A 14,756-nucleotide genomic window follows, 5' to 3' on the forward strand; every position below is an offset into this window, starting at 1 on the left:
AGAAGCACAGATTTTGGAGTTTACCAAACACCCTCAATCCTATCAGAAGCGCTTTTGTAGGTTTCAAAATCAATCCCAAACTGGGCCATAGTGTATTTATTATAATGATAATGAGACGTATGGGATACATACAGAGGACCTCTATATTATCAAAGATGAAAACACATATTCAGCCCCAAAGAAAACATGAAAAGACAATCTTTACTTTCGGACGCAATCATATGGTCTATACAGAGGGGACCGTTAAAATAGAAAAAAAAACAAAAATAAAGGATACCATACACATATAAAATTCGTATCACAACAGCACACATCGAAGCGTTGTCTAGTGGCATTTCACTTTCTCTTCACAAAAATTGTGGTTGCAGTTCTATCCTTTCTCTATATTGTATGCAATCAACTTAAGTATAACAATCCAAAACTCTCTGTTTCACTCTCTCTATACTACTTACTTCCTCTGCCTCCCATCATCTTAAACAGATATGGGGTTCCTCTACTTCATCTGCACCTTCATATTTTCAGTACTCTCTCTTTTCCTAACCTTCTTCTCTTTCCTCACACTCAGAATCTTCACAGGCAAATCCATCGGAGACCCAAACTATGCACCAGTGAAAGGCACAGTCTTTCACCTGCTCTACCACTACAAAAAATTCTATGACTACCAAACCCGAGTGGCCAGAGGAACCCCAACTCACCGGATACTGACTCCGGACTTGAGTTTAATATACACAACCGACTCAAGAAACATCGAACATGTTGTCAAAACCAACTTTGCACATTATTCAAAAGGCGTGTTCAATAAGGAAATCATGTGTGATATTTTTGGGCAAGGGATATTTATTGTTGATGGAGAAAAGTGGAAACACCAGAGGAAGCTTGCAAGCTATGAGTTCTCAACCAGGGTTCTTAGAGATTTCAGCTGTTCTGTGTTCAGAAGAAGTGCTGCAAAATTGGTGAAAATTATTTTTGAGTTTTCGGATTCAAATAGGGTTTTTGATATGCAGGTGAGAAATCTTAAACCACAAGATTCAATTTTCTGTACTGGTTTTTATTTGATAATCAAATGAACCATAGTTAGACACAACTCCGTTAGGCTTGTTCAGTGTTTGTTTGTTCAAATTGGTTTAGGTATATAGCTAATTGATTAATCAATTTAGATAGCTGAGCTAAGCTTGTAAAGTTGGGGAGTCCAGAAGAAAAGTAAACACCATTATAACTTTCATATCCCAAAATTCTTCTGATCAAACACAATATATTTTCCTTTATAGACAATTTCAGTATGTTGTCCCAAAAGGTTTAGCATTTCCAATTTATCTTTGAATATAAAAGATGATTGAGAAACTGAAAAGGATAGGCATATATTCTAATGTTTGTAAACATCAATAATAGCATACTGTGATCCAAATCTCACTTTTTCTTGCATATGATTCTTTTTGTAGGACTTGCTTATGAGGTGTACCTTGGATTCTATATTCAAAGTTGGGTTTGGAGCAGAACTAAATTGCTTGGAAGGGTCAAGCAAAGAAGGGATAGAATTCATGAAGGCCGTTGATGAGTCGACTGCTCTAACCTATTGGCGCTTTGTTGATCCCCTCTGGAAATTGAAAAGATTTCTCAACATTGGTTCTGAGGCAGCCCTTAAAAAGTATGTCAAAGTCATACGTGATTTTGTGCACCAACTTATCAAGAGCAAGAGGGAATTGCTAGCTGACCAGAAACCTGGTGTAAGTACATTTTACATTTTTGAATCTTCACAGAACTTTGCCTAGTTTACTAACCAAAAAACAAAATATTTGATTTTACTGACGAAATATTGAATTTATGTTGTGTTTCGTAGGATGACAAGGAGGACATTCTCTCACGGTTTCTGTTGGAGAGTGAAAAGAATCCAGAGGAGATGAACGATAAATATCTAAGTGATATAATTTTGAATTTTATGATTGCTGGGAAAGATACAAGTGCAAATACACTATCATGGTTCTTCTACATGCTCAGCAAAAACCCTCTAATACAGGAAAAAGCTTCACAAGAAGTTAGGAACGTTGTTGGTCTGAATCATGAAGCTAATGTCGACGAATTTGTGGCCAGTATAACTGATGCAACTCTTGAACAAATGCATTATCTCCATGCAACAATAACAGAGACCTTGAGGCTATACCCAGCAGTTCCTGTGGTATGTATATATACTCAAATTTCCAATAAAAAACTTCTCAGGTACTAATTCTAATTGTAAGTGTTTAAGATGAATGCTGAGATGTGTCTTTATCTTGATTTCTACTCTAAGGATGGGAGGTGTGCAGAGATAGATGACATTCTTCCTGATGGCTTTAGAGTCAAAAAAGGAGATGGAGTAAACTATATGACCTATGCCATGGGCAGGATGCCTTATATATGGGGAAAAGATGCGGAGGATTTCCGACCTGAAAGATGGCTCAAGGATGGAATTTTCCAGCCTGAATCGCCTTTCAAATTTGTCGCTTTTCATGTACGTATCATACATTCTGTTCTTGTTTGTCACATATCTTAACATCCAAACTCCCACTACTGTAGTTTTACTTGTGCTATTTGCAGGCTGGTCCTCGGATCTGTCTAGGGAAGGACTTTGCCTACCGGCAGATGAAGATATTAGCAATGGCTCTTCTTTACTTCTTCCGCTTCAAATTGGCCGATGAAGCAAGAGAAGTAAACTACAGGACCATGTTCACCCTTCACATTGATGGCAGTCTCCCCATGCTTGCAGTTCGAAGGACAATGGACTCATGTATACAAGTAAATCGATAGCATTTGTACAGTTGAATCTCACCTCTGTTCTGAGATATATATGCTAATGTCTACAATGTAATAACAACAATTAGTAAATCATCCATGAACATCGATCAGAAGATCATGACCGCTGATTCGATCTTATTTTCAATTGAAATATCAGGATGTGCCTCCCAATAAGAATGGGATCAGAAGATCGTGACCGCAGATACGATCTTACTTTCATTGGATTTTGGATCGTCCTTTTATCCGCTACTCGTTGTCTTTGCACAATCAAACAATATCATATATGCCGGACTCTGATCGAACGATGGATGTATTAAATTCGAGAGTAGATCAAGCATCAAACTGAAAGAGGAAATTTCAATACTAGGCTCTAAAACATCTGCGTCAAGTTTATCAAGTTTAGGAGGATACACTACAACTAATTTGGTACCACTCAACTGTTCTTTTGGTATAATACTTGCACAAACAGACACGGTCATTGAGTTTGGCTCGATTACTCTTACAATCATACATGTTTGACGTTTTGAAAACAACATATTATAGGCCCAAAACATACAACATCGTAATCTAAAATTGTAAAATTTCATAGTTTATTTTATTTCTTGGAACTCTTATTTACATCTATATTGGATCGGTCCAGAAACTTCTCTTCTCTTCATCATGCAAACGACCAACTACCTCTATAACTTGAGTTCATCTATGGTACATTAATATATCGATACATCAAGTAGATCAATTTGATATGGTGGTTAACTCGCTTCATGCATTGGTAGTCTTGCTCGGCCTGATCTCAAGCTAGTCTACAACCGTAAGAAGCTGTAGTAGAAGTTAATATATGATTAATGTACCAATACGTTAATTTATTTTAGTTTTTAGCGATACAAAAGGAGCCAAACTACCTCTCAAACTTATCAAAACTTTAATAGCTAACATCACTACCTGAGCGGAAATGAGATCGTCTACGAGGATAAGTTATGTTTAGATGAATTCAAACGAATGAATACGAAAATAGGAATTCCAACGTAACAAGTTCTGTCTGGTTGCATTTCTCCACACTCTTCATTTCACAGAGTCCTAAACCCTCTCCCTCTATATATATTCCTCCCCATTACTCCAATAATCTCAAACAAAAATGGGGTTTCTCTATCTCCTCCTCACCCTCACACTTTCGTCAGTCTTCCTCTTCCTAGCCTTCGTCTCGTTTCTCATACTCAAACTCTACACAGGCAAGTCCATCAAAGACCCAAACTACCCCCCTGTAAAGGGCACCGTCTTCCACCAGCTCTTATATTTCAACAAACTCTACGACCACGAAGCCAAAGTCGCCAGAGAAAACCCTACTTACAGGCTACTGGCGGCGGACCACAGCGCCATATATACGTGTGACCCAAGAAACATTGAGCACATGCTCAAAACCAGATTTGCTCACTACACGAAAGGGGAGTATAACCAGACTATTGTGAGAGATGTTTTTGGGCATGGGATTTTTGCTGTGGATGGAGATAAGTGGAGGCAGCAGAGGAAGCTTGCGAGTTTTGAGTTTTCAACCAGGGTTTTGAGGGATTTTAGCTGTTCTGTTTTTAGGAGAAGTGCTGCCAAAATTGTCAGAAAGGTTTCGGAGTTTTCCGAGTCCAGTGAGATTTTTGATATGCAGGTTAGTAAATCATGAACCACAAAACTCATCTACTTGTTCAGTGGGTTACAAAATTAGCTACTTGATACATGCAATTATAGAAAAGAGCCTAGTTTGATATTTGATTAACATATCAGAGATGACTTCTAATGACTTTGTGCATAGAAATAATTGGGAGTTTCATTCCTCCATGGATTCCACACTACTATGAGAAGAAAGCAACTGAGAGAGAGAGAGAGAATGGAACTTGTAAAATTAGGGGGTCTAATTGTGTGTCACCCAAAACTATTCTGTATATTGCTTGTAAAGCTTAGCATTTACCATCTTTCATTATTAATGAAAACAGAACATGACTGAATTAATAAACAGGGAAGCATATGCATATTGTGTTCTAAGCATGCACCATGTATGTTAAAGGATAAATTTCAGTTTAGTACCCTGTGGTTTGGAGGTAACATCATGTCAGTCCCTGCTCTTTCAATTTGATCAGCAACACCCCTGTGCTTTCAATTTCAATTAGCCGTGCCCAAATTTTACTGTGCCGTCCAATTTGAACGTTAACTTTGACTGGATTGACAAAGTAAAATTTGGACGGAACAGTAAAATTTGGGCACAGCTGATTGAAATTGAAAGCACAGGGGTGTTGCTGATCAAATTGAAAGAGCAGGGACTGACATGATGTTACCCCCAAACTACAGGGTACTAAACTGAAATTAATCCTATAATTAATAACTTATTTTGATACAGACAACTCACTTTTCTTGCATATGATTAATTATATATGAAGGATTTGCTTATGAGATGCACCTTGGATTCCATATTCAAAGTTGGATTTGGTATAGAACTGAGTTGCATGGAGGGTTCAAGCAAAGAAGGGCTAGCATTCATGAAGGCATTTGATGAGTCAACTGCTCTGACCTACTGGCGCTATGTTGATCCATTCTGGAAATTGAAAAGAATTCTTAACATTGGTTCTGAAGCCACCCTTAAAAATTATGTCAAAGTCATTCATGACTTTGTGCACCAACTTATCAGGAGAAAGAGGACATTACTAGGTAGCCAGAAAGATAGTGTAAGTGAATTTTACAATTTTGCATTTTCTTTGCTGTCATTATTTTTCTGAGTGTGTGTTTGCTCTTATAGTATCACAATTTAACATCTCGCAGTATGAACATTATTTCAAATGGAACTATGTGGACCATCCAATATTAGGGGTTATACGTGTATTTTGGGTTTTGTCTTGCAGGATGTTTATCTCCTATTGATCCTATGTGTTCTACATGTTTCATTTACACAATTGTCAGGTTGTGAAAACTGACATTACATTTCTAAGTTAAACTGTACTAACTAGATTGTATTATGTTTCATAGAATGACAGGCAGGACATACTATCACGATTTCTATTGGAGAGCGAGAAGAATCCAGAGGAGATGAATGATAAATATCTAAGTGACATAATTCTGAATTTTATGATTGCTGGGAAAGATACCAGTGCAAATACACTCTCATGGTTCTTCTACATGCTCAGCAAGAATCCTCTAATACAGGAAAAAGTTGCACAAGAAGTGAGGGATGTCGTTGGTCTGAATCATGAAGCCAACATTGATGAATTTGTGGCCAATATAACCGATGCAGCTCTTGAAAAAATGCACTATCTTCATGCGTCATTAACAGAGACCTTGAGGCTATACCCAGCAGTTCCTATTGTATGTCTATTCAAATTTGCTGCTAGTTACTTTTTTATTCTAGTTTTCCCATGAGATACATGTCATATGTGTCTGAGATTTAAAATAGGACAGCACCAAAGACAGCACCAAAGGTCTAATATCAAAGCAGTTAAGTTTAATAATTTTTGAGCTTCAGTTAAAGAAATGAGTTCAATATATATTGACTTGCATATTTAAAGGTGACCTAGAAGTTCTCAACCCACCAGTAATTTTAGGTCGATTTCAAATGCTTTAGGGGAAGATTAGGTAGTGAGCTTCAAGTCTTTAGCTTGATAACTTTTTGTACCAGAGTCATAGTCATTTGTGTCAATATTGATATTTTCATGGCTTTATCTTTCTGCAAGGATGGGAGACATGCAGAGGTAGATGACATTCTTCCTGATGGCTTTAGAGTGAAAAAAGGAGATTCAATTAACTACATGAGTTATGCCATGGGCAGAATGCTTTATATTTGGGGAAAGGATGCAGAGGAGTATAGACCTGAAAGATGGCTCAACAATGGAATTTTCCAGCCTGAATCACCTTTCAAATTCGTCGCATTTCATGTTCGTGTTGTGTCTTCTTTTTCTTATTAATCACAGATCTTAACCTTCCAAACTCTTGCTAATAGTTTTACTTGTGTGCAGGCTGGTCCTCGGATCTGTCTGGGGAAGGACTTCGCTTATCGGCAGATGAAGATAGTAGCAATGGCTCTTCTTTGCTTCTTCCGCTTCAAATTGGCCGATGAAACAAAAAATGTGACCTATAGGACCATGTTCACCCTTCACATTGATGGAAGTCTTCCTTTGGTTGCCCTTCCAAGGAAAACCTGACTAGTTTCCATATATGAAGAAAAACAATGTCCACCTTGGTAACTATTATGATACTAGAGAGTGAATGTAATACTCATGTAAATTAGAGGATATATTTTATATTCTCTTACTGGAGTGTGAATGATATATTTTATATTGTCTTGAATCCTGAACCAACTGTTGCAGTTTCATTGCTGATTGGATACCCTCCCAGGAATCTATTGCAATAATCTAAGTTCTCATAGTTGCATTTTTCTATTGTCTTTAATCAACATCAGCATATGCCATCTTTTTGGTTGCATTTTTCTATTTCTTCAATAAACTTTCACGGAGATGAGCAACTCTTTTCATTTTCCCAAAGGACTCTACTCCCTTTCTTTCTCACTCTATATATTACACTGTCTTCCTCTAACTTGCTTAGAGAAAGATGGTTATTCTCTATTTCATCTTTGCTTTCACATGTCTGTTACTTTTCCTCTTCATAACTTTCTTGTCTTCCCTCATACTCAGAATCTTCACAGGCAAGTCCATCGGAGACCCAAGCTACCCACCTGTAAAAGGCACCGTTTTTCATCAGCTCTTATACTTCACCAAACTCTATGACCACCAAACCCAAATAGCCAGAGAAACCCCAACTTACCGGCTTCTTTCTCCTAACCACAGCTCTGTATACACATGTGATGCGCAAAATATAGAGCATGTCCTCAAAACCAAATTTTCCACATATACGAAAGGTGCATATAATGAACTTATAATGGGTGACACTTTTGGTCATGGGATATTTGTTGTTGATGGAGAGAAGTGGAGGCAGCAGAGGAAGCTTGCAAGTATGGAGTTCTCGACCAGGATTCTTAGAGATTTTAGCTGCTCCGTGTTTAGAAGAAATGCAGCCAAACTGGTTAAAGTTGTTCATGAGTTTTCAGATTCCAATTGTTCTTTTGATATGCAGGTGAGTAATCTGAAACCAAAAATATTTTCTTTTTTGTTTATCTAATGAGTCTTTGTCAGATTGTCTAGTGGTTAGGTGATAATAAAAATAAATAAATAAATATTTCATGCATAGATTAAGTGGTTGGTTTAGTCTGGCTTTCTGGGTTAGACTTGTTCTGTGTTGCATGATCAACTGGTTTTAAAAATCTTTTGAATCCATTTGGATTTTGGAGAACTGAGCTAAGCTTGGGAAGCTATACCTAAGTCAACTTTACTTTAGGTTGGTACTTAAAGCATGCTGGGGGGGACATACTGAAGTTTAAGACATTCATCACATTCACTAAAACGGAATTCGTTGTGATCTACTGATCTAAAACTTATCTATAAAAGCTTGTTAAACTCCAAACCTTGAAGTTTTAATTCTTATCTCTAGTAAAGAAATAAGTTGTCAATATGATTCTTTTTAGGACTTGCTTATGAGATGTACCTTGGATTCAATATTCAAAGTTGGGTTTGGAATAGAGCTGAATTGCCTGGAGGAGTCGAGCAAATCAGGGTTAGGATTTATGAAGGCTTTTGATGAGTCAACTGCTCTGACATACCGGCGATATGTTGATCCATTCTGGAAGGTTAAAAGATTTCTCAACGTTGGTTCTGAGGCCAGCCTTAGAAAGTATGTCAAAGTCATTAATGATTTTGTGGACCGTCTAATCAGGAGCAAGAGGAAATTGCTAGCTGGGGAGAAAGCTGGTGTAAGTAAATTTTATGTTTCCTCATTCTCTTCTTTCTGTGTGAATAATAATATTGTTCTAATTGTATTATGAATTTGCATCTTCCAAGTGATAAGTGAATTTGTAAATCAACTTGACAATAATTGTACGTACGTGTGATATCTGAATGCTATTTGTTGTAAATGTTTGGCCAAATGTATTGACTATTGGGTTTAGTTTTGCAGGGTTTGCTATATTTTAATCCTTTAGTTCCTTGCATGATTTCATTTCCACTCCTGTCAAAGCTTGCTTTAGTAGTACTTAATAAAGATCTTGACCATTTATTTATTATTATTAATTTTTTTTTAAATGGATCTTGACCATTAATTATTAATGTTTCACAGAATGACAAGGAGGACATACTATCGAGGTTCCTTGTGGAAAGTGAGAAGGATCCGGAGCAAATGAATGACAAATATCTAAGTGATATAATTCTGAATTTTATGATTGCTGGCAAAGATACAAGTGCAAATACACTCTCATGGTTCTTCTACATGCTCAGCAAGAATCCTCTAATACAGGAGAAAGTTGCACAAGAAGTGATGGATGTCGTTGGTCTAAATCATGAAGCTAACATTGATGAATTTGTGGCAGATATAACTGATGCAGCTCTCGAACAAATGCATTATCTTCACGCTACTCTAACTGAGACATTGAGGCTATATCCTGCAGTTCCCCTGGTACGTATGTATGTATACTCAAAGATCCAATTAAACACTTCCAAAAAAACTCTTGTAACCGTCTGTGAAGTCGAACTTCAAATCTTTTAATTAGATGAATTTTAAGATGCCAAAGTTAACATCAATTGAAAACTTAAAAATATGTGTGCATGTCCTACTCTAATTAGGATGGGAGATCTGCTGAGGTAGATGACATTCTTCCTGATGGCTTTAGAGTGAAAAAAGGAGATCGAATAACCTATATGGCCTATGCCATGGGAAGAATGCCTTACATATGGGGAAACGATGCTGAGGATTTCCGACCTGAAAGATGGCTCGAGAATGGAATTTTCAAGCCAGAGTCACCTTTCAAATTCGTTGCATTTCATGTTCGTATCACATTTTCTTCATTTTCTTAGTTATAACATATCTAATGATATGCACTCACTCATGGCTAGTTTCCCTTGTGCTATTGCAGGCAGGGCCTCGGATCTGTCTAGGGAAGGACTTTGCTTACCGACAGATGAAGATAGTAGCAATGGCTCTTCTCTGCTTTTTCCGCTTCGAATTGGCTGATGAAACAAAGAACGTAACCTATAGAACCATGTTCACCCTTCACATGGATTGCAGCCTCACTATGCTTGCAGTTCCAAGGAAATCCTTGAACATTTCATGAGCAAAAACAATGTCTTGGAGTGTGAATGCTATTTCTGTCTAAATCAGTGGATTGATGTACGTTATGCTCTCTTAACTAGCTGTCATTGATCAGATGAACCATTATGTGATTTTAGAAATTACCGGTAGTCTTTCTACTTCTTGTTGCAATTGATTGCTCTTTAAGTTAGTAACAGAAAGAAAAACTCTTTTACTGTAAGAATAAACATATATATGGCATGCAATCACTGACAAAATAAACAATAAGTTAATTTTCTGAAGGAGATGAAATTATTTTCGTCCCTTTACCAAGGTTCTCTTTCTAACAACCTCCTAAAACCCTAGCGCGCCTCCACGACCTACTCTCTTCTTCACTTGGCCTTCTCGCTCGTCCGACTGCGCCGCCATGCCGAGCGGGCCTCTGGCTTTGTCGATATGCACCGTGTGGTCGGACGGGACTAGTTTTTTCTAGGATGCCTCTGGATGAGTGATCGAGACTTGGATCCGGTTTGGTGATCAGATCGGTTTCGATTTGGTTACGGGCTGGTGAGAGGATCGGAAGCTTTTGGAGATTGCAGGAAGCTTGAGGGTTATTTGGAAGAGGATATGCTCAAATGCAGATGGGGTGGCTGGCTGGCTGCGTGGATTGGTTATGGCGACGAGATGAGTCTGGTTTGGTTGGGTCGATGTGCGTTGGTGGGGTGGTCACCCGGTGTGCTATAGAGACGGCGACTTCACTGGCTACCAGTGGCGGCTTCGACGGCGTTTTGGCTCATGGTGCTGGTGCTTTGCTCGTCGCCAGGGTTCTGGGTTGATCATGGTGGTTGGGTCTGGGTGCTTGGGCTTTGTCCTTGGGCCAAGTCTAGTGGTCATGTGGGTTGGAACTCTTGTTTTAGTTTTCTTGTCTAGAATTTTCTAGTGGACTTAGGGCTTCTGCCTATTCCAATTTCTTCTCTAGTTTAGCCTATCAAATGGATTTTGGTCTTTGTCGGCTTAATTCTTAGTTTCTCTAGTTGTATACCAATTGAGACTAGATTTAATATTTTAGGGGAGTTAGGTTGTGAGGGTTTGGGTCATTTGATTTTTAGGCTCGAATAAGTGAGCTCATTTTGTTTACAATGAGGGTTACCTGTCATTTGCCTGGCAGCTTGTGTCATCTAGATTTTATTTGGTGTAAGACAGCATATAATGTACGTGCCTTCTAGCCATGGATAGTTAATGAAATTATCTATTCCTAAAAAAAACAATAAGTTAATTACAATGCAGTTGAAAGCTCCACAAAATTTTTCATTTAGATCAAACATTACTGCTTCCACCACTATTCCCAGTTTCCCACTGGAGCTTTCACCAAGAAAAAAAAAAACCATTCTTTCTACACCAAGCAGCATCATATATCCTCGCCTTTTCTCTCAACCAAAACAAGTGCCAAGTGAAGGTTGTTCACCTTATCTCGGAATGACCAAACTTGGATCAAGTCACCTTTTCTAAGTCCGTTGTTCAAAACAATTTTCTTGTACCATTGAGTTTTCAGCACATACCATTTGCTTGTGTGCAAGCTCCACCGACTCAAGCATATCTCTCTTTCTTGTAGCATGGTGTCTATCAATGGGACCGTCAAGGTTTCATAGTTCGCAAGCCTTCTAACTTCATCATCTTCCAAGAATTTCGAGCGGATTTGTTTGAAAGGCATTGACAACCGGTTTTCGCCCTGTACTAAGTCAGACTTGTACAATGTCTTCTCAATCACCAAGTTCACCTTAGTCCCTCCCAAAGTTTCAATCTTCTTCCTGAACACTTCAGGCAAGTCATGAGTAGGAGTACTACTTCTATTTGGTACGAATTTTTTCTTCTGCCTTTTCATCAAGCCCTTGTGCTTCTTGTAATTGTTCTTAAATGCATAATGCATAATCCAAATCCCAATCATGACCATGAGCAGCATTATCAACACCATCAGACTTGAACAATTTGTTCTCAATCATCAACTCCACCTTAATCCTTCCGGAAGTTTCAATCTCGTTCTTGAACTCTTCAGGCAAGTCGCCGGTACTATTGGGTACTAATTTCTTGTTCTCCCAATCATGCTCATCTTGGAATTTTCTTTTCAAACCATTCTTTTTGAAGCTCATAACTTTTTGTTCTCTAACAAAACGTTCTTTCTTGGGCTGCCATCCCCTTGGCTTATTCGGAATGAATGAACCAGATTCTTTCTCTACAACATAATCTGGTTCTTTCTTGGAGTTTAAGGTACCCATTTGGAGTTGAAGGTACCCACTATAACTTCCTAGGGTATTTTCAGGCTCTATTACCGTAGGCTTCTCTTTCTTCGAGGTTATTACCAGAGGCTTATTTAAAGCACTCTTCTCTGCCACCCGAAATTCTTGCTTAGTCGACACTGATTGGTATGCCTCAGTTTCTTCTTTCTTAGAGTTGAAGGTACCCATCATCCTCTGTTGCTTTTCTCGATTCAATTTCTTTGCAGCAACAGCAGTAACCATTGCTAACATCTCCAAACTTGACAAGTTGGGACCAAAATCCTTGCCCTCGAAATCTCGCTTACTTATAAGCTCCATCTGGTTTTCTTCTTGGTCTCTCGACTTCGGAAATTGAAGAATCAAACTAATGTATATATAGAAACCAACGAAATTAAACACTTCCGAGCATCGGACATATAGAACTCACATAAAATTAGAATTAGAAGCATTCCATGTCCGATTTGGAAACTGTGTTTAACTAGGTTTCGCAGCTTGATCGTCAAGTAATCTAAATTTAAATGATGAGCAAGGATTCCCTAACCTTCTAAAACTGGGTTTGGTTTTAGAGTTGCTGATTAATTAGTTAATAGAAACAGCAGGTGCTCTCTTTATGCGGATTGACCGACCGCTAACCCCTTTGTAAGCATCAACACATGCAATAGTGAATTTTCTAACCCATTATTCATCCAAGATTCATATGACTAATATAAGACCAAGACTGGAGGATCACTCTAGTCAAGACAAGCATAGCCCGACTTCCAAGGCCTATTTTTAATTGACGTTCATTTGAGCTCATTCCACGAATGACTGGAGAGGACCTTGCAAGAATATGCATGTTAGACCAACCAGTGGGATAATCGATCTAATGCTAATCCCAATACATGCACACTACATTTTACAGGCAGTAACATTCATTAATTTAAATTTACTTATTAATTTCTTACTCCAATCCAAAGTATAGTAACGTTGAGGTAATGATAGACTGTTGATGGGAAATGATTCAGAGCACAGATGTTTACTTGCATCTCGACATGAATGTACGGCTGAATAACATCAAATGCACTTTTTACAATTAAATGGATGGCTAGAATTTTCAATTGTTGATACGGTAAAATTTTCTTAAGGTTGAGTTGACATCATAAACCCTAATTTGAACTGGATAGGGAATTGTATGTGGCAATGAGCTTGGAGTCTTTAAGGAACCCAGATTTAGATGTTGTTGAGAGAACAAGTGTAATCTAATTCTAAAATGATATGAAAATTTATTTCTACAAGAAAATGGAGACCTCACTCCTTTGTATGAAGAAGTCTCCCTCACTGTGGATTGTGAGCCATCAAAGATGCGCAATTTCGACCAGCTATCTTACTCCAATGGTGCCCAATCCATGTAGGTTGTTGTCCTCAAGTAAAGCCTATTTCTTCGCCAGGGAAAAAAATACAAACAGTATCCAACCTATAGCCCACTAATAACTTCAGTACCCAAGTTTTCAAAACTATCACTTTGGTACCCAGGTTATCTAGCCCGACCCAACTTTAGTACCTAGAGCCGTTAACTCAGTAACGGCGTGTGACAGGTGGCATATATTGAAGGGTAATTTCGTCTTTTCATATTTATTTCATTATTTATATATATTGTTTTTTTTTTTTACCTCTTCTTCGCTCTCTCTCTCTCTAACCATTATCAACGACCAAAAAAAAAAAAATTCTTCCAGCAGCCCCGCGCTTCCTCCTCTCCAGCCCAGCCCCCGCCTAAACCATGGCAGCAGCAACCAACCTCGTCCTCTCCCTTCTCCTCTTTCAGCTCGCCACCACCGCGTACTCCATCGGCGTCAACTACGGCACCCTTGCCAACAACCTCCCTCCTCCTGCCGAGGTCGCCAACTTCCTCAAGACCCAAACCATCATAGACGCCGTCAAGATCTTCGACGTCAACCCTGAGATCATCAAGGCCTTCGCCAACTCCGGCATCTCCTTAACCATCACCATCCCCAACGGTGAGATCCCCGGCCTCACGAACCTAGCTGGGGCTCGGCAATGGGTCGTCCAGCACATCAAGCCGTTCTACCCGGCAGCCCCGCGCCTCCTCCTCTCCAGCCTAGCCCCCCCCCCCCCCCCCCCCGCCTAAACCCCTGCCGCGAAGCCCCACATCCGGCTAGACCAGCACACCAGGCCCTGTGGGCCGCGTCCCGCGCCTGCCCACCCTCCATCTACCAGCAGGTGAAGGAAGAAGAAGAGAGAAAAGAAAAAGGAAGAAGAGAGAAAGAGTGGAAAAAAAAAAAAAAAAAAATTGTGACCCAGCCCAAAGAAAAGAAAAAAAAGAGAAAGATGGGTGATGCCTGATCAGACGAAGAGAGTGTAAGGAAGAAGAAGATGAACAGTGAAGGGACCATAATACCCTTCAAAGTTTGCCAGGTGGCTAACACCGTAACGGCCAACAGTGTTTTAGGTACTAAAGTTGGGTCGGGCTAGATTACCTAGGTACCAAAATGATAGTTTTGAAAACTTGAGTGCTGAAGTTATTAGTGGGTCATATGTTGGGTACTGTTTGTATTTTTGCGATATCGGATATTT

The 14,756-nt window shown here is 39.0% G+C and overlaps 4 protein-coding genes across 5 annotated transcripts; 3 read left to right on the forward strand and 1 right to left on the reverse strand.

The window, feature by feature from the left end:
• Positions 1–325: 325 nt before the first annotated feature.
• LOC133718907 (cytochrome P450 704C1-like) lies at positions 326–2,993 on the forward strand. The gene is made up of 5 exons (XM_062145780.1): positions 326–1,004; positions 1,440–1,724; positions 1,838–2,173; positions 2,285–2,485; positions 2,572–2,993. The coding sequence occupies exons 1-5, from the start codon at positions 483–485 to the stop codon at positions 2,779–2,781; spliced, it is 1,554 nt and encodes a 517-aa protein (XP_062001764.1). The 5' UTR covers positions 326–482; the 3' UTR covers positions 2,782–2,993.
• Positions 2,994–3,869: 876 nt separating this feature from the next.
• LOC133718909 (cytochrome P450 704C1-like) lies at positions 3,870–7,109 on the forward strand. Its single transcript, XM_062145784.1, has 5 exons — positions 3,870–4,423; positions 5,190–5,474; positions 5,773–6,108; positions 6,474–6,674; positions 6,756–7,109. The coding sequence occupies exons 1-5, from the start codon at positions 3,902–3,904 to the stop codon at positions 6,939–6,941; spliced, it is 1,530 nt and encodes a 509-aa protein (XP_062001768.1). The 5' UTR covers positions 3,870–3,901; the 3' UTR covers positions 6,942–7,109.
• Positions 7,110–7,207: 98 nt separating this feature from the next.
• On the forward strand, positions 7,208–10,082 carry LOC133718908 (cytochrome P450 704C1-like). Of its 2 annotated transcripts, XM_062145781.1 has the most exons (5): positions 7,217–7,869; positions 8,318–8,602; positions 8,965–9,300; positions 9,468–9,668; positions 9,758–10,082. In XM_062145781.1, exons 1-5 carry the CDS (start codon positions 7,348–7,350, stop codon positions 9,953–9,955), a joined length of 1,542 nt encoding a protein of 513 aa, XP_062001765.1. In that variant the 5' UTR covers positions 7,217–7,347; the 3' UTR covers positions 9,956–10,082. The 2 variants fall into 2 exon arrangements, with proteins under 2 accessions (XP_062001766.1, XP_062001765.1); XM_062145782.1 differs by lacking the exon at positions 9,468–9,668 and having other exon boundaries at positions 7,208–7,869.
• Positions 10,083–11,320: 1,238 nt separating this feature from the next.
• LOC133716612 (B3 domain-containing protein At2g32645-like) lies at positions 11,321–11,794 on the reverse strand. Its single transcript, XM_062143299.1, has one exon. It carries the CDS (start codon positions 11,792–11,794, stop codon positions 11,321–11,323), a length of 474 nt encoding a protein of 157 aa, XP_061999283.1.
• Between the last annotated feature and the right edge of the window lie 2,962 nt (positions 11,795–14,756).

Source organism: Rosa rugosa, chromosome 6 (assembly GCF_958449725.1).
Source record: "Rosa rugosa chromosome 6, drRosRugo1.1, whole genome shotgun sequence".
NCBI lineage: Eukaryota > Viridiplantae > Streptophyta > Magnoliopsida > Rosales > Rosaceae > Rosa > Rosa rugosa.